At 41.3% G+C, this 18,881-nt stretch overlaps 1 protein-coding gene across 1 annotated transcript; it reads left to right on the forward strand.

Moving 5' to 3' along the window:
* Positions 1-779: 779 nt before the first annotated feature.
* On the forward strand, positions 780-18,308 carry pah (phenylalanine hydroxylase). The gene is made up of 13 exons (XM_047390286.1): positions 780-932; positions 1,635-1,751; positions 5,649-5,832; positions 9,585-9,673; positions 10,099-10,166; positions 11,436-11,632; positions 12,426-12,561; positions 12,646-12,715; positions 15,156-15,212; positions 15,814-15,909; positions 16,301-16,434; positions 16,699-16,814; positions 17,819-18,308. Exons 1-13 carry the CDS (start codon positions 861-863, stop codon positions 17,860-17,862), a joined length of 1,380 nt encoding a protein of 459 aa, XP_047246242.1. The 5' UTR covers positions 780-860; the 3' UTR covers positions 17,863-18,308.
* The last annotated feature ends 573 nt before the right edge of the window (positions 18,309-18,881 follow it).

Here is an 18,881-nt window from a genome sequence, read left to right on the forward strand (position 1 = left end):
TCCCCCCCAATTTCTTCCAGTGATGTCACAGGGTCACATCTACCACGAAAGTCAAGAACATGATCTTTATACCTCATCAAAAGACCTCATCCAGGGTTGGAGGTTTGCCTTCCAGCAAGACAATGACCCTAGACATACGCCCAGAGCTACAATAGGTTTAGATCAAAGCATTTTAATGTCTTAGAGTGGCCTAGTCGAATTACAAACCTCTAGCCAGTTAAGAATCTTTGGAAAGACATGAAAATTGTTCAGATATGTTCTCCATCCAATTTGACTGAGCTTGGACTGTCTTTCAAATAAGAAATCTTCAGTCTGTGGGTGTGCAAAGCTGCTGGAGACACAACTGAAAAGACTTGCAGCTTTAATTGCAATTGTAAATTACTAATTAAGTATTTAACATGATATTGGAGTACAAATTCATCAGATATTAAACTTCAAACTTGATTGACTAGTGCTAAAAAACTTAATGAGAATGCCTCCTGCTTCTTTATGTTGTATCCTAACTATCTTCCTCTTCTTAAATAGAAAGATAATGACTGGATTTACATAAGAACTGTTGGACAGTTTGTACCGCAGATATTTCGACCTTTTCTCAGGTCATGGAGGCTGCAAACGCACACAAACTGCTGTTGCAAGCAGACATTCATAAGCCCAGCCTCGGTGGGCAGTAGCAGACAACAAGATCCAGATGTGACCATAACAACTCTGTTTCACAACCGTCCTGTGACATACCGATGCACACACACAGGGGGTGTGGTGTCACGTGGCCCGAGTGCAGTTAAAAACCGACAGAGGGGTGGACAGGAGAGACTCAGAGACAGAGAGACCAGCATCAGATAATCACTACCTGCACAGAGACGATGGACGCAGCTTACAAGAGAGTAAATGGAAACTGCAGCCCAGAGGGAGAGACAGGAGAGTCGGGCACAGGGGTAAAAATAAAAAACTTGCTATATCTCACTTTTTCCTTAATGTAAACAAACTAATTCACCTATTTTGCACATGTTCTGTTTTCTTCTATTTGATTTTAAAATACTTTTGGAGCAAAAAAAAGCAACATTTTGATCCTAATAGTTGGAAAACTCCCATTAAAGCAAGAGCCAAAAGAGAGATGTGCTTTTGTGGGCCATGAATAGAAGGCAAAACAGCTGATGTGAGTGAAAAACAACCAATGCTCTGTTTCTTGCACAATCAGATCTACAAACAATACTGTCAGGAACTTTTAGCACCTGAAATTCTGCTCCTAAAATACAACTTTTCTAATTCTTTCAATTCTTTAAAAGTTTTATATATGAGTGCTGCTTCAGCAATAAACACTTATTTTCAGCTTTTAAAATGTAAAAAATTCCCAATTTTTTCCAGCATGTCTCAGTTCTACTCTGTAGAAGGAGAAGGTGGGGTGATATGGAGTAATGTCAGCGTTGCCGGGTCAGATTCCAGAGGTTAAAAGGTGTGAAGGCTCCTTTAGGTCGGCTCTTGAATTTTGCGGCTCAGAATGAGATTTTGCGCTCACTCTTTTGGCACATATATGAAATGAAAATTAAATCTGATCATTAAAAAAATAACAAAAACTGAACTGTTAGATACAGTAAAGATGAAGAGGTTGGGTGGATTGTTTTGCTTCTTCTTCCCAGAGGAGAAAAAACTCATATCTGGAAGAAGACACCAGCAAGAAGTCGCAGGTGATCTCCTGCATCTTTTCCATAAAGGAGGAGGTCGGTGCTTTGGCCAAGGCCCTGCGGCTCTTTGAGGTAAAAAGTGAATCTTAATCTCTGTCTAATACATTATTTGAATATTTTTTCACGGGATACGTGGAAATGAGTATTCATTGCTTAAAAGAAATAGTTCACCAATTAAGTTTCTGCTGCAGAAAATAAAATATGTCTAGACCACTATAACTCTGCAGAAACCGGTCCTTTAAAGACTCGAACTGACGGACTTGATGACGCACTCTCGGACCTTGTGATGTAATAAAGTTACAGATTAACAAGAAACAAAACAGGGCAGAAATTGCATTTGAAGTTTTTGACATAATTCCTTCAGCATCACAAGTTTTAAAATAATACTTTTTTGATGGTACTGTTTTTTTACTGTTTTGAAATAGGGTAAAGATAAAGATGCTGAAAAGTTATTTTGTGTTGCTTTTGTATCCCTTTTTAAGAGCTTTAAAGTGATCCAATCTCTTTTGTTTGAATATCAGTCATGTGCAAACAGCAAGAAGCTCTCATCCACGAACTTTTGCCCTGCAGGAATTCTGTTTTATTAACACACAGGTATCCCAGACAATATTCCTCTCTCACTGATGTTCAGCTGAAAGATTTTGCAGACAAAGCCTTCTGAAATATTTGTGTTCTTTAAACAGTTAATCAGTAGAAAGAAAGCCTGCTATACATTGTGATTGAGTTATTCATTTTTTATTAAAGTCTAATAGAAGTTGATATATTAAAGTTTTATACGATAGGTGTGGATCCCAAATTTCCCACAGCGCAACGTTTTTATAAGGCATTTTTCTTCTTAATAATGATCCAGGAGAATAATATCTGTGTCAGTCAGCATAAGAACAGGTAGGAGGCCTTTATTTGCTAAATTTAAGGGCTTTTTTAAATACATAAAGATATCCACTGAAACCAAGTTTAAACCATCTAGCTGTTGATCTGTGGTGGAGTGGAAGAATTTGGAAATAGTCCTTTTTTATTAGTCCATCCACCAGTGCTACTGGCAATGAAGCAGCCCCACGGCATAATGCTGCCACCACCATACTAAACAGTTCCATTTTGGTTTTAAATATTAACGTGTTGCACTATAACTTCAATGTTTTGTTTTTATGTACACATTTTAAATACCAGAGCAACCTATTTTATGTATGTATTCAAATAAATATTGCTGACAACCATTGCCTGCATCCAATACTGGCTGCAAAACAACCCCAAAGCATGATGCTGCCACCACCATACTTGACACTGTCACTGTGATTACATGCTCTATTTTTGTCTAGTCGAAACATACAACTTTTTCCCAGAGGCTATTAGGTTTGTCCATGTAAGCAGCTGCAAATTTCACCCCAGCTTGATGATACTGAAGCAGAAGTTTCTTTCTTGATCAGCACCCTCTCAGTTGAGGGTAAAATGAAACTAGTGTTAGCGTGGCCAGTGACTCCGGTGCTCCAGGAGTATCCACTTCATGGTGTATGTATGTACAGATGATGGGATATATACATACACTGTACAAATGTCTGATATCTTTAGGTCAGCTAGGATACCAAAATGAATAATTCTTTTGAGATGTTTTTGCATTACATCCGTTAAATCTTGAAATTCACGTACACTAAAATTATTTGTTGGCTTCTTATAAATAGATTCAAAACAGGAGGAGGTTTACAAGGAGACTTTAACATAACAGGAACAAATTTAATTGTTATCTGCATTTGTATTCACTCAAGAGTCAATACTTTGCAGAACCACCTATTGATGCAATTCCAGCTGCAAGTCTTTCAGGGTATGTCTACCAATTTTGCACATCTGGAGACTAAATTGTTTTGTCCAGGCTTGTTTGCAAAATATCTCAGGTTCAGTCAGAATGGACAGAGGTCATCTGCAAATATTAAGTATCATGTCTTGCAAAGGATTTTAAAATAAATTTCAGTCTGTACTTTGACTAGGCCATCCAAACACAAATACGCTTTGATCTTAGCCATTCCATTGTATCTATGGCTGTATGTTTAGGGTCGTTGTCCTGTTGGAAGGTTAATCTTCACCCAGTCTCAATTCTTTGCAGCCAACATGTTTTCTTACTGAACTATTCTGAATTTAGCTAGATTGATCTTACCATCAGCTCTGATCAGCTCCCCTGTCCCTGCTAAAGAAAACCATCCCCACAGCATCATGCTGCCACTACCAGGCTTTACTGTGGGAATGGCATGTTCTGTATTTAGTTTGATTATTAAAAGTGCTCTTAAAACAGAATACAGCCCAGGTTGTGCTTAATAAAAGAATTTCAAATACATTTTTGTGAGAATTATGTTCTTAGACTTTCTTCCTTTTTATATGTGATTTTAAAACAACATATGACTAATTCTGAGATAAGCTGCAGTCACAAAGACTGAAGTTTTTTTTTTTTATTCTTGGAAAATAAACCTCTGAGTACGTGACGGTATGACTCTGCCTGAGTAAACACTGATTGGCAGGAAAAGCTTGTGTTGCTGTTTTTGTGCTGGGAAAAACACTCCCAGCTCTGCAGCAAATCATAAAATACTAATAAATCATCTTTTGGATTTACTAAAAGCTTTGAGGTATTTACAAATGAAAATGTGGGCATTTTGGCTCTCATCGATTTGGCACAACAAGCAGCTGTAAAATTCAAGATGCCTGATGAACCTACGAGCTGCTTCCATGCTGATCCTCCCCCTACTCCTTTTCATTCTCTATATCCTCTGTAAAAAAGGGCTAAATGTCCCCCAAACCATAAAGACAAAAGTCACTACCTACTGATAAGATGGTTCCACCCTAACACACATTAAGTCCAGTACTCTGATGAAAACAGCTTTGAAGAGAAAATTCGTCCACGTTTCTCCTGCACTGTGGAGCCATATGGCAGCTATCATGGGTTCATGCAGGTGTCTAATCTTTTTCATTCAAAAACTCAAAAATTTCCTGACTACTAATCTGCCCGGGTACTCCTGCGACTCGACAGCGTGATTTACTTGTTACGCTGAGTCATGCCAGAGGTCAACCTTGACCTTGCAGCTTTCAGGCTGAGGCAACAGCATAGTTGAAGAAAAATCAGCAGTGACCCCTGTATCATGCTGGTTGCTGGATTTAACACTAGCTAATGGCACAAGCAGTAAAGTACATTGTTTTTGGTCAAAAGCAGCAAATTCAGTTCTGTTTTTAAACTTTTTTTTACTTCTAGTTTTATATGAAGACAGAAAAGGTAATGCACTTTGCTTAGGATGCGCATAGTTGTGTAAGTTGGGATAAAATTTTTCTAACGTAAATTAATGAATATATCAACTTTGACTTATTATTAATCATGCTAACACTCACAACCAAGAGAAAACATAAATGCATGACCCCAGTGGAACACACTTAAACATAGAATAGGAACCAGATGGGAGCAGTTTAGGGGCCCTCTCACGCCTCTTCTCTTAGGCCTATAGCAGAAAGAGAACAACATACTCCCTCTTCCCTCCCACAAATGTTGCATAAACAAGAAAGCACGATGTGGTAGGTGTCTTGCATTTTGGCCATTTAGGAAAAACCTGAGAAGGCCCACCAGGAAAGTCTTGAAAACATCTGGTTTTGGATTTTTGCTAAAGGAAGCAGAACATTTTTCATGCCATGGGGATTTGTTTCATTTTGTGAATGCTCTCTTTATGCACGTCTGGTTTGGTAGACACAGTTTGCAGACAGAGTTCAAGGCTGGAGACAACAGGTGATGGTGCACTCCATGCATGCTGATAAACCCCATGACTTTACTTATAGCACAACGCCATCTAGTGATGAAGGGAAAGCAGCGCTCCAGCAAATTTAGGTCATAATTGAATATTATGTTTCAGTTCCAAATTATATACCTTCTGCAAATAAAGTCTACTCAAAGATTCTCTTTTAAACACTTGAAGGCTTACTTTTCCTTCTTTTTCTTTTGTGTAGGATAAGGGCATCAACCTGACACACATCGAGTCCCGTCCTTCGCGGATGAACAAAGAAGAGTATGAGTTCATCATCAGTGTGGATCCCAGCTGCTCTCAGGCCCTGGATGAGGTTATCGATTGCCTAGGCACACAGATCAGTGGCCATGTGCACGAGCTGTCACGCAAAAAGCAGAAGGACACAGGTTAGTTAGTGGGTAATAATCCACCATAATGAGACCACAACATGAGTGTGCTTCTGAGGAAAGGTAAAAACGTATAAATGGGCAAACTTAAGGATTAGTTTTAAATACATCTGAGTAGCCAGAAAATAATGCTTGCATTTCATGGGAGCTAACTTCTTGCAAAACTATAAATAAACTAAACACTTAAGAATTTAAAATCAGATATATTTTATTTGAGATATTTCAAAGCAAAACTGCCAACTTTGTTGCCAAGAAAGCAAAATTTTTAAATTTTGTGTCAATCTTTCCAGTTAAAGGATAAAGTTTTGATTCGATAATGTGGCTAAAATAAACTCGTCATTGTAGATGTTGTTTGGGCTACATAACAAGAAAACATGGAATCTTATCATGCCTGTGAAATTTAAAAACTTGCTTCCTTAGACCCACAGAGCCAACGTGGTTGAGAAAAGTCTAATAAAAGTGACATTATTACCACTGAAGTGTCTCATTTATTAACCACGGACAGTGCTGGGTGTTGGGCTGCAGCCAGACTCGGTAATAGACAACCAGTGTCGCCAGCAAGACTCATGTCCATTTGCCTCCATCCAGACCTCTTTATTAGTTGTTTCCAGAAACACATTAGTTTAGCTACTCAGGACCAACAGGCCTGGTGTAGACAGAGGACCTCTGTGTTTCACTCGGGTAGAGAGAACATGCCAAGGTCATGGCAGACTGAGACAGACAGGGCCACCATGGATCCCACTTTGGGCTCCATGTAGACACCAAGGTCAAATGGTCAGGGTCAAGTTGGACATGGGGAATTTTACAGCCCGTTTTGGAGACAGGCTGTTTATAGATGAGCCTGATCTGGGTTCTGTTGTCCTTAAGGGGCCTCAGGCTGGACCACACGGCACCAATGTAGATTAATGACTGGTGCATAGTGTTTTCTGTGTGTCATAAATCTGAATAAACGAGCAAATGACTCTCATGTACTTTTCTACTGCATCAAATGCTGTAGTACTTGTAGGCCAACCCAGTGCAAGTACTGATAATCAATATCAATTTGTATTGCAGGGATTTATAGCACTGAAGAGATGGAAAATGTGAAAGCTGTTCACAGATAACTGCTCAGATTAGATCGATTTAAAGAAATTATTAAAATTAAAATAAATGGTCCGCAATTACTCTTTTTTTTTGGAATTTCAACACTCCAATAAAATCTAAAAGGTAATATATACAGGGGTTGGACAATGAAACTGAAACACCTGGTTTTAGACCACAATAATTTATTAGTATGGTGTAGGGCCTCCTTTTGCGGCTAATACAGCATCAATTCGTCTTGGGAATGACATATACAAGTCCTGCACAGTGGTCAGAGGGATTTTAAGCCATTCTTCTTGCAGGATAGTGGCCAGGTCACTACGTGATACTGGTGGAGGAAAACGTTTCCTGACTCGCTCCTCCAAAACACTCCAAAGTGGCTCAATAATATTTAGATCTGGTGACTGTGCAGGCCATGGGAGAAGTTCAACTTCACTTTCATGTTCATCAAACCAATCTTTCACCAGTCTTGCTGTGTGTATTGGTGCATTGTCATCCTGATACACGGCACCGCCTTCAGGATACAATGTTTGAACCATTGGATGCACATGGTCCTCAAGAATGGTTCGGTAGTCCTTGGCAGTGACGCGCCCATCTAGCACAAGTATTGGGCCAAGGGAATGCCATGATATGGCAGCCCAAACCATCACTGATCCACCCCCATGCTTCACTCTGGGCATGCAACAGTCTGGGTGGTACGCTTCTTTGGGGCTTCTCCACACCGTAACTCTCCCAGATGTGGGGAAAACAGTAAAGGTGGACTCATCAGAGAACAATACATGTTTCACATTGTCCACAGCCCAAGATTTGCGCTCCTTGCACCATTGAAATCAACATTTGTCATTGGCATGAGTGACCAAAGGTTTGGCTATAGCAGCCCGGCCGTGTATATTGACCCTGTGTAGCTCCCGACGGACAGTTCTGGTGGAAACAGGAGAGTTGAGGTGCACATTTAATTCTGCCATGATTTGGGCAGCCGTGGTTTTATGTTTTTTGGATACAATCCGGGTTAGCACCCAAACATCCCTTTCAGACAGCTTCCTCTTGCGTCCACAGCTAATCCTGTTGAATGTGGTTCGTCCTTCTTGGTGGTATGCTGACATTACCCTGGATACCGTGGCTCTTGATACATCACAAAGACTTGCTGTCTTGGTCGCAAATGCGCCAGCAAGACGTGCACCAACAATTTGTCCTCTTTTGAACTCTGGTATGTCACCCATAATGTTGTGTGTATTTCAATATTTTGAGCAAAACTGTGCTCTTACCCTGCTAATTGAACCTTCACACTCTGCTCTTACTGGTGCAATGTGCAGGGCAGGGTATAAAAACCTGGGTTTTTTAACATATTTCGACATATGGGCATTTAATATCACTTTCAACAATACTGAAATTTTCAAATAATATAACTAAACCATTTAAACTGAAGAAAGACATTTTAAAAGCCCTTTTAAAATGATTTGCAAAATGTTATGTAAACATTTTGGAGAGGAATAAATTAGAACACCCCCACCGGCTGTCCATTGAATATCCCCCTTAAAAGTAAACCGCAAAATGGTAAATAAAGTATTCAAAAACCCTACAATGTCATCATGGGATCTATATCAGGCAGGCCTGTACAATCAGAAAGAAAGTGCAAATCTCCAACTTTAAAGGACGTGTGCAGCACTGGTGCCTTTCTCCAACAGTCACTGGGTGAGAGGCAGGTTACACTCTTGACAGGTCGCCAGTCCATGACACGGCAACACAGAGACATACAGGACAAACAACCATGTATACACCCACTCAAACCTTAGGGAAATTTTAGAGAGACCGATTAATCTGACAGTCACGTTTTTTGGACTGTTGGAAGAAGCCAGAGTACTGAGAGAAAACCCACGCTTGTGCAGGGAAAACATGCACACTCCATGCAGAAAGACCCCTGGCCAGGATTCAAACCCAGGACCTTCTTGCTGCAAGGCAACAGTGCTTACTAACTGTTCCACCGTGCAGCCACTATCATGCTGTCCAACATGAATTCTATCATGTATGAGAGGGTGTATGAAGAAAATGTTAGAACACCTGTAAAACCATTAAAGATGAAGCAGAACTCAACCCTGAAACATAACAATGACCTAGAACAAACTGGTAAATCCACCAAGGACTGGGTGAGAATAAGAAAATTGGAAGTCCTGGGGAGAGTAAAAGCCCAGATCTACGTGTCATTGAAATGCGGTGGGGTGACTTGAAGTGATTGACCATGCAAATAACCCCTTAAACATCTCACAGCTGAAAGTGAGAAGTTGGGCAAACTTTGCTCAGACGGATATCAGAGACTGGTTGATGACTCCAAGAAGGATCCCTCTGAACATATTTAAAGAAAAGGGGGTAAGAATACAGGGTAGAATGTCCTCAGCTTCAAATAATTTTTTTCTGATATCTTTTGTTTAGTGAGTAAAACATGGATAATTTTGGAGTTTAAAAAATAAAAAATCAAGATTAGACCTAATTAGGTTAAAATTTCTTAATGAAGAACCAAATATTTAATAGATTGTCCTAATTTTTTCACATGAATATTTGTTCACTATATGTTTTAATAAGTGTGCAGTTGTTCTTTCTGAATAATTAAAGTTTAACCTTTCTAAAACCCATTTGAATAAAAAACATATGATACCGAAAATCTCTTTATCCTTCAGTACCATGGTTCCCAAGGGACATCCAGGACTTGGACCGCTTTGCCAACCACATTCTCAGCTATGGTTCAGAGCTGGATGCGGATCACCCTGTGAGTTCTGACTCATCCATCACCTTCTGTTTCGCCACATCCTACATCTCGTTTGCATGTTTGCGTAAACACACGTCTGTTCACACCCAAGCGGCTCATAAAAAGCCGGGCCGCGAAGATGACAGGGTGCACTCCACCATCTATTGTAATGGAGAATATATGGACCCACAAATTGATGTCATTGCTTTAATTGAGCCCCTGTAATTATAGATAATTGCTCCCTTTTGCCAGTGTCATTTAAGCAAAATGGATTCGCTGTAAACTGAAAAACACTCCTCAAAGGCTTCATTTGAATATGCAAAAGCAGACTCTTGTTAGAGACGGTGCGCATAATGCTGTCAAAGGCCACCGAAGGTTTCGCAGAGGATTTCCACTCTTTGATTTAGAGCATCAGTTCTAACAGGGCTTTCCCTTTGTGTGTTCAGGGCTTCAAAGATCCGGTGTATAGAGCCCGCAGGAAGGAGTTTGCGGACATCGCCTACAACTACAGACAGTAACCACTCCTTAAAAAAATAAGTTTTTTGATTTGTTTAGTGAAGTTAAGGTTTTAAATGTTAGAGTACTCTACTCTCTCCTTTTCGCCTTGTAATTTATACCAATTTGTCCTTTTTCTTTTTAATCTAAGGTCAGTGGTAGATTTAGGGAAAAAATATCGTTAGCAGGAATGTAAATAAATTATGAGGTGAAATAGAAGGAAAATGGGGCATAGTTATTATCTGATAACAGAAAGAGAAAGGCACAACTGCTAACCTCCTATGACATGATTGCAACTTTACCTGAGAAACTAGGCAAGGAAAGAATTAATCAGGGATGCAGTCAAGAGGTCTGTGCTACTCTGGAGGATCTGCAGAGATCCACAGCTCAGGTGGGAAAATCTGTCTATGGGACTGCTAATAGCTGTGTCTTTATGAAAGAGTGGGAAAAAGACAATCATTGTTTGAAGAAAGCTATAAGAAAAAGCCATTTGCCCCGTTGTCAAAAGCCACGTAGGAGACACAGCTAGCTCTTTAGAGCTCATGGGAAGATGGAAGAAATTAAAAGGAGAAAACATTGTGGAGAAAGCCTGTTAGAGGCTGCAAAAGACATGAGACTGAGGTGGAAGAAAAAACCCTAAAAATGGCTTAAATGGCCAATAAAATGGCTTAAATTATAGAACTATTATGTGCTAGAGTACCTCTGTTAAAGTCCAAACTTAGTCCACTTGAGAATATTCAGTAAAACATTTATAGCGCCTCTCAAACCAATCTCAGCTTGACCTATCAGCTAGCTTGGGACATTTAGCAATCAAGAATGGGAAACAGTTTACTGATAGAGATATTTCCAAAATGCTTGCAGCTGTGATTGCAACAAAACAGGGTTCTACACTGTATTTTCTCAAGGGAGCTGAATAAAAATGCAAGTCATGTTTTTTAAATTTGTATTTGTAAAAAATTTTGAAAATCATGTGTTTTCATCCACTTCACAATTATTCACTATTTTAGTTGGTTTATCACATAAAATTGCAATAAAATACATTAGTGTTTTTGTTTTAACAATAAAAAAATGTGACTTTTCAAGGGGTTTTGCAAGACACTGAATGTCAGGCGGCTTTGACGGCTACTCACTAATATTCAGTGCAACATGACATTTATCACCAGAATAACTCAGATCTTATTTAATTAATCCTTTGCTCTGATTTTGAAATTCTGCCCTTTCCACTAACTGCTACACAAATTAAGATCCTTTTATGTGTATGCTATTTTTATCTTCATCTTTGTCCCAGTGGCCAAGCCATCCCCAGGGTGGAGTACACAGAGGAAGAAAAGGCCACATGGGGAGTAGTCTTCAAAGAGCTAAAGACTCTGTACCCGACTCATGCCTGCCGTGAACACAACCGGGTCTTTCCTCTGCTGGAAGAATACTGTGGCTACAGGCCTGAAAACATCCCACAGCTGGAGGACGTCTCACGCTTCCTGCAGTGTAAGTCCTGTCTTGATTGAGCCAGTCTGAGGTCCCAAAGACTCAATCGTTCCAAAACAACAAGAATTTAGGCTGCCCACAAATAAGTATCGACACAAACAACCTAAACCATTATATATGTATTTATGTTTTTACTAGTTAGGAATCTTTATATATGTTTTACTTTGTAATAATTCATTGTATTATTTTACACATCAATAATGAAAGTCAGGTAACCTTTGTCTAACAGTAGAAAATTTAATTGATTAGCACAAGCATTAATCCATACTGTTTTCTTGTTGTTAAAAATTTGTTTATTTTTTTCTCAGGAATATGTTTTTTTTATTATTTTACACAATCTCTAAAGTAATTCGGCAATCTTATAGTGAACCTTGGTTCGATTCCTAGCTCAACAGATTAGCACAAGGTGGTATCTTGATTTCTGAATCTGGCAAAATTTAAAAGTAATTTTGTGTTTTTATTTTGTTTAAACTGACATTGCTGATAAATTATTTAAACTTCTATTAAATACTTGAGGGTTTTTTTTTTCTTCATATTTTGATCGATATGAAGATTACAAGGAAGGAGGGAATTATTCAGAAGCAGAATTTAGTGTTTTTGGAAACCAAATATAAAAGTATAGAAGTATAAAATGTATTATTGAGTCATGAATTTCTTACATAACACACAACATGAGATCTCTGAATGTGAGTGGCTTGACCTAATAAAATGCCCCACTTCCTGTGTCTGCCCTCATTCAACACATGTAAAGAAAAACATCCCGTTGTTTCACATCTCTGCTGCCATCCCACAGCATGCACAGGTTTCCGGCTTCGCCCAGTAGCCGGTCTGCTTTCATCCCGGGACTTCCTGGCTGGACTTGCCTTCCGTGTTTTCCATTCCACCCAGTATATTCGTCACGGCTCCCAGCCCATATACACACCTGAGCCGTAGGCATAAAAAATTTTGTCATTAATCTAAGAAATATGAATTATACATTAATGATGTGAAATAACATGTGGCATTTATGACAGGGATGTCTGCCATGAGCTTCTGGGACATGTTCCTCTGTTTGCTGACCCCCGTTTTGCCCAGTTTTCTCAGGTAATTATCCTTCTAAAGCAAAAGTCTTCATCTGATTTAGTATTCATTATTATTATTCATTATTATGGGGGTGGGGTTGGCGGGGTGCCCGGTAACTGGGGCCGCCGTGGCCTTTTTTTTCCACTGCTTCCTTCTGTGGTCCTGGCCTGGGGTCGGGCGCTGGGCTGCGGTTGGCGGTCGGGTGGGTGGGGTGGCGGAGCATGTCTTGTGACTGCACCGGGGCGGCTGGCGGGTTGTGCTTGGCCTGGAGCGGTTGGCCTGCATGGCCTAAGTCCCCGGCCGGTGCATGTATCCCTCTCGTGGACCCGTGGGCTGGGGCTGTTGGCGCTGTCTGGGGGGGTTGGGCGGGCTTGGAGGGGTGGCGTGGAGGGGCTGTGGCCTGTGGGGTGGAGGGGTTGTGTCCACTTCTAGGGCGTGGAGTCACTAGTGTTTGGATTGGCTGGGCAGCGATGGTGGAGCTGAGCTGGATAGTGTTTCTCCCTGGGCGGTCGTTGCAGTGGCAGTGATGTAGTGTTTTTTGTTGCTGAGGGGGGCATGGTGGGGTCACTGGCTCTGTGTGCCTGCCGCTGGCCAGGGACCTCTTGGTGGATGACTTTGTCCCGTCATGGTGCAGGGTCGGGGGTCCGGTTGTGGGTGCAGTGCTGGGTGGGGTCTGCCCTGTTGCGCCAGTGGGCGGGGGTGGCGTTGTGCGGGGCCCTTGCCTTGCCATTGCGGTGCGCTGTGTGGTGGGGGAGCGGGGTGCGGCGGGGGTTCTTAGAGTGGGGCTGTGTGTGGAGCTTGCGCTGTGTGGGTTCACCTGTGGGGGTGGGGATTCGTGTCGTTTGGGTTCGGGGGGATGTGTTCGATATCGGTGTCCTTGTTGGGGGTGGCCCTGAGGGGAGGTTCTTGTTGGGGTTCACTGGGAGTGGGAGACTCATGGGGTTGGGATCGGAGCTCGTTGGGGGGTCGGGACTGCTCCGTCCTGGGGCGGCTCCAGTTGGCGGGTTGCTTTGGGCCATGTGGACCCCTCTTTTGTACATAGCCCCCTCACCGGAGGTGGATGGGGGTTGTTGGGGACTGGGTTCGGGGCGGGGGGGCGGGAGCCGGGGTCACCCGGGTCTGGGCAGTACCGGCGCTGTCTGCCTGCCTCTGCCCCAGGAGGGAATGGGACCACCTCCTGGGTCCGGGGGCTGGTTGCCCCTAGGGGGTACCGGCGCCTGGACCAGGGAGCATAGATTATGCATGGGGAGTGTGAGTGAGTGTATGACATCCATTGTTGTTTCTCTTTACGTTGGGTGCGAGTGATTTTATGTGTATGCATGAGGGTGGGAGTGGGTGATTGTGACTGTGTGTGCCTGTTTTTTTTTTTTGCGACAGGTTGGGTCTCGGACTGCTCCCTCTCCTGGATCAGCTTCCTCCCCGCCACACCACCTGCCGGTGGTTGGATTCCCTGCCCGCTGGTGTACTTGTGGTTCTCGGTGTCCGGGGCCGGGTGCTTTGGTGTGGGCAGGCTCACTCCCGGTGGCTGGCCCCCTGGGCGCTGTCTGGCCTCTGCTTGGGGGGGTGGTGTGTCCCGGGGTCTTGGGTCTCTGGGTCCATGGCTGGATCTGCTCGGGCGTGGAAGGCTGCCGGCGGGCCCTATGGGCTCGTCGCTGCGGCTCCCTGGGGCTTCTGCATTGTCGCTGCTGGGTGGTTCCCCTGGGACTCTCCACTGCTCTTCTCTGGGGGGGGTTGCGGTAGTCCCGGCGGTGGTTCTCCTGGGGTTCCTGTGCTTTGGGGGGCCTTTAGATGTCTGTGGCTCGGATCTCCTCAGTGTCCATCCAGGGACCATGGGGCAGGTCTGTGGGTCCTCACACTCGCTATTGCATATTTTTGTGGAGAAACCTTGCATACAAAAGCACGTCCACACTCATACTCACAGGTGTTAAGCTTCAGGTGTTGACAGATACACAGATGTTCTATATTGGGCTGCACCTCTCACTAAGTACATTTTACATTCAAAATTACTGTGTACTATTTTGTTATAAAAAAAAAACAGCTGCAGGTGTATAAGCAAGCAGGGTGTAATCTTGTATTCTCTTCATCCTTCTTTCTCTCCTCCACTCTTTCCTCCTTTTCTCCCCCATCTCTCTCTTTTTTGAGCTTCTTTTTTCCTTTTCATTTCAGTCCGTAACAATTGAAATATTCCCAAAGAAGTTTAGAATAAAGTTTATTTTATAAATATCAAGCAGAGCTTTAAAGCATTAGCTGTGATGCTCTGCTTGTGAAAGTAAATCTGTTGGGCAATTTCTTGGCACTCAGACAACAATTCTGGGCGATACTCTGCCGGACAGGACACGGTACAAAAAAAAATAGAAAAAAAGTATTCATTATTTGCGACAAATTAAATAGATTTTTTAATTGAGTTTTTCTGCAGGAACGTGAAATAAAACTCATATTGTCTTATCTATTTTTATTCCAGGAAATCGGGCTTGCTTCTCTTGGTGCCCCCGATGAGTACATAGAGAAACTTGCTACTGTGAGTATATTATTTAAAAAAAAACTACTTTACACTAATATTATAGTTCTAGAAAGGCTGTATTTGTTAAAAACCTGCAACTCTCATCTTAATTTTAGTGACCAACTTAAAAAGCAGATTAGTGGCTTCTGCAAAAGAAGAAATATATTTTCGGACGACTAGTCAATTCTTACAATAAATCCATAAGGCCACAATTAAAAATTATAATAAATTCTAAAATAGCACTATATGGGACATAAAGTACTGCTAATCAAATGCATTGATGAACTGATTATTAGGAAGTCTGACCACGCCTACTGTATAAACATGCATTTGGCAAGGTTACTGGTCTGAAGCATACAGGTGTGCATTTCCACAAGTATACCCAAATACAACAGCAATGATCTTGGAAAAGTCACTGTTGCTGTCCATTACTCTAGTAGATGCTCCAGCAAAATCAGACCTTGCAATGGCCAAAGAAATTGCAAAAAACCAGGAGTGTACTTAATTTGTCCCATACACTATGCTACTAGTCTTAATGACCCATTGGGTTAGTAAAGGACTGTAGAGTAACCTGCTGACCAGCCTTAGAACAACTTTAGTGATCCTATTTTCTCTTTAGATGTACTGGTTCACCGTCGAGTACGGCCTCTGTAAGCAAGGTTCTGACATCAAAGTTTACGGAGCTGGTCTGCTGTCATCGTTTGGAGAGCTGAAGGTAAGAGGAAGCTGACTCACAAGCATGATTCCCCATAGCAGGGATGCATCATGTGTTATAACACACCTCTCTGTTGCACTGCAGAAGCAGCAGCACAGGGAGTGGGTTAGTGTTCCACTCAGATTCAGGTTTAACGTCTCACTGGGGGAGTCAGCCTGCTGGGTCAGCAGGGTGGCTGTTATTTAGTTCACTGGGTGAGCTGAGGGCGAGAATAAAGGATGCGCAGCTCACTATCCAGGTCACAGGTTACATCATCTGCTGACAGGGAAGGATGTGCACTCTGCAGAGTCACAGACAAAGCCCCGAATCATGCTGCACTTCCTGCCTATTATTATGGAAACAGAACCATTGAAGAATCTGAATCCATGCAGTAAACATGTTGTTTTTCCAGTACTGCCTAACGGACAAGCCCCAACTGAAACCTTTCGACCCAGAGAAGACCAGCCAGCAGAAATACCCGATCACAGAGTATCAGCCGGTGTACTTTGTTGCTGAAAGCTTTGAGGATGCCAAAGAGAAAGTGGGGTAAGAAAGGTGCTCTGTTTTCAGGCAAGACTATATATTTACAATTTCACGTTTTATTTCGGATTTTATGTCGTAGTCCAACACAAAAGTAGTACAAAATACTTCCTTCCACTTTACTATAATAAGCTATTTATGTTGGTGATTCACATAAAATCCCACAAATTACATTAAAGTTTGCAGCAGTAGCGCAACAAAGTATGATCAGGTCCAAGAGGCGTTATTATTTTTCACCTGGGTGCTGAACCAGTTTGTCTCTGTCCACAGGAAATTTGCAACCAACATCCCCAGGCCTTTTTCAGTCCACTACAACGCCTACACCCAAAGCATTGAAGTCCTGAACAACACCCAGCAGCTGACCAACCTGGCAGACTGTGTCCACAGTATGCACCTCAATTCTATGCCATCGTTTTATTTATCTGTCACATTTTAGATATCTTTTAAGTTTTGGTTTGGAACCATGGCTCAATTGTCAACAACGGGATACTGATTTCTGACATACCTCCCAAACAACCAGTTGGCTTGTAGATAGCATCTAAGGGTTGTTTTGGAAACTTGATTATGCCCAGATACATTTTATTAACAGTGAGCTTTGTAGTTCTTTTCTCCCTTACCTGTTAAGCAAGGTGCTGTTATCAGCTTCTTTCTGCGTAGTCCTACGAGTGACAACAAAAAACACTAGTTTTCTAAAAGACAAAGGGAAGAGAGGTAGGGAACAAGGTGGGAAGGGAGGTAGGACACAAAGAGGGAAGGGAGGGCAAATGGAAGCAAAGAAGGATGGACACAAGCAGAAAAGGACCCAAGGAAAGTAAGAAAGAAAGGAAAGAAGGGAGGTGGGGTCCAACGGTGGAGGGACAGGAAAAAGAAAGATGGAGGGAAAGAAGTAAGCCCACAAGTCAAGTTTATTTATATAGACACAAAGAAAAGAAGATGTTAATGAAAAACACAAGGAAGGAGGAAAGGATAGCCGATAGATTGTATACGAGGAAAGACATAAAGAAGGAAGGAAGGAGAAGAAAGAACAGTTTTTAGATAAAGGGGTAGAGAATAAAGTCTGGAAAAAACAATATTTTTCCATACTGGGTGGGAACCCTGGTGTCAGTTCCAGCTTTCTTTGTAGTTTGTCAAATCTATTTGATTTAGAACAAAAGGTACAAATATCATTCTAAGTTATTATTCTGTATTTTCAATTTACTTTAAGTCTCTTAATGACGGAAAAATAAGACAAAGAAAATGAACATAACACAGACGGTTATTAATTATGCCGACTGACAGCAACAAGAGGGGGTTATTTTTAGTTATTTTGAACCTGACAAGGGACAACAAGAACAAGTACATTTAGGCACATTTCATTATTTTAAATTTTTCCCACTTTTATTTTCTTCAGGTGAACTTGGGAAGCTCTGCGAAGCCCTCCGAAAACTGGAGTAACTGCTAATCCAGTCGGACCTGATTGCTTGTCTCCTTCATATTAATGAGTTTCTTGTTTCTTCTCAGCTTGCTAGAAAATTAGCTACACAAAAACACAGCAGTCTGACTAAGATTACATTAGACTAGAAAATATATCAAATAAACTGTAGCATGTATATCGTATACAGGAAGTTGCTAGGAATGTGTCTGCTGAAGCTGGACGTATTACACCTGCATGAATGTTAGTGGATTTATTTTTCAAAATAAATGTATTTGACATCAACATCTTTTAGTTAACTTTGTTTAATCTAAGCTTTTCTTTGAGCACTTTGCTTTTCGTCTGATGCATTTCTCTGATTTGTTTCTAAGTGTTTTATAGTGAAAAATTCTTTCCTGTCCCCATGTTTAACTTGTTTCCCAAATAAGCATTTTTTTGTGCATAAAAAAGTAATAAAATCATTACAGTCTTTTATTACATTCCTCATCATGATCTGCAGGACACCTACTTGGTCTGAAACTTAAACTCTCAACATTTCTAAAGATACATTTGCTGAGTTCTCAGACCTGTTCAAACAATTAGCATATGGATGGATGGATGGATGGATGGATGGATGGAATAAAGTGAAATGAAAGACTGTATGAGGCTAGTGAACAAAATGTAATTTGGGACCCACTTCCAGTTAGGCCAATTAGAAACAGGACTTAACACCTAGAGAGATGCAGCTTTTAAAATTTAAAGAATTTTTAAATTTGGTGAAATTTATATTTCAGATGCCTTTGACAACATTTTTAAAATCGTGAAAAGGCTAATTCTTCATTACAAAAAAACCAAAACAACTACAAATATGAACTTACACCTTGGGCCGTATTAACCTACATTAATTTTATTGAAGTCTCCAAATATGTGCAGACAACACAGCGAAAACAAGAAAATAATTTGTTTTCACACCTCTGATAAAATACTTTTCAGTTTTTGTTATTAAATGCCAATAAAAAGAAAAATATAAATATATGAGAATCTACACTTGTACAGCAGGCAG

The sequence above is a fragment of the Girardinichthys multiradiatus genome, chromosome 17, assembly GCF_021462225.1.
Source record: "Girardinichthys multiradiatus isolate DD_20200921_A chromosome 17, DD_fGirMul_XY1, whole genome shotgun sequence".
In the NCBI taxonomy this organism is placed as follows: Eukaryota; Metazoa; Chordata; class Actinopteri; order Cyprinodontiformes; family Goodeidae; genus Girardinichthys; species Girardinichthys multiradiatus.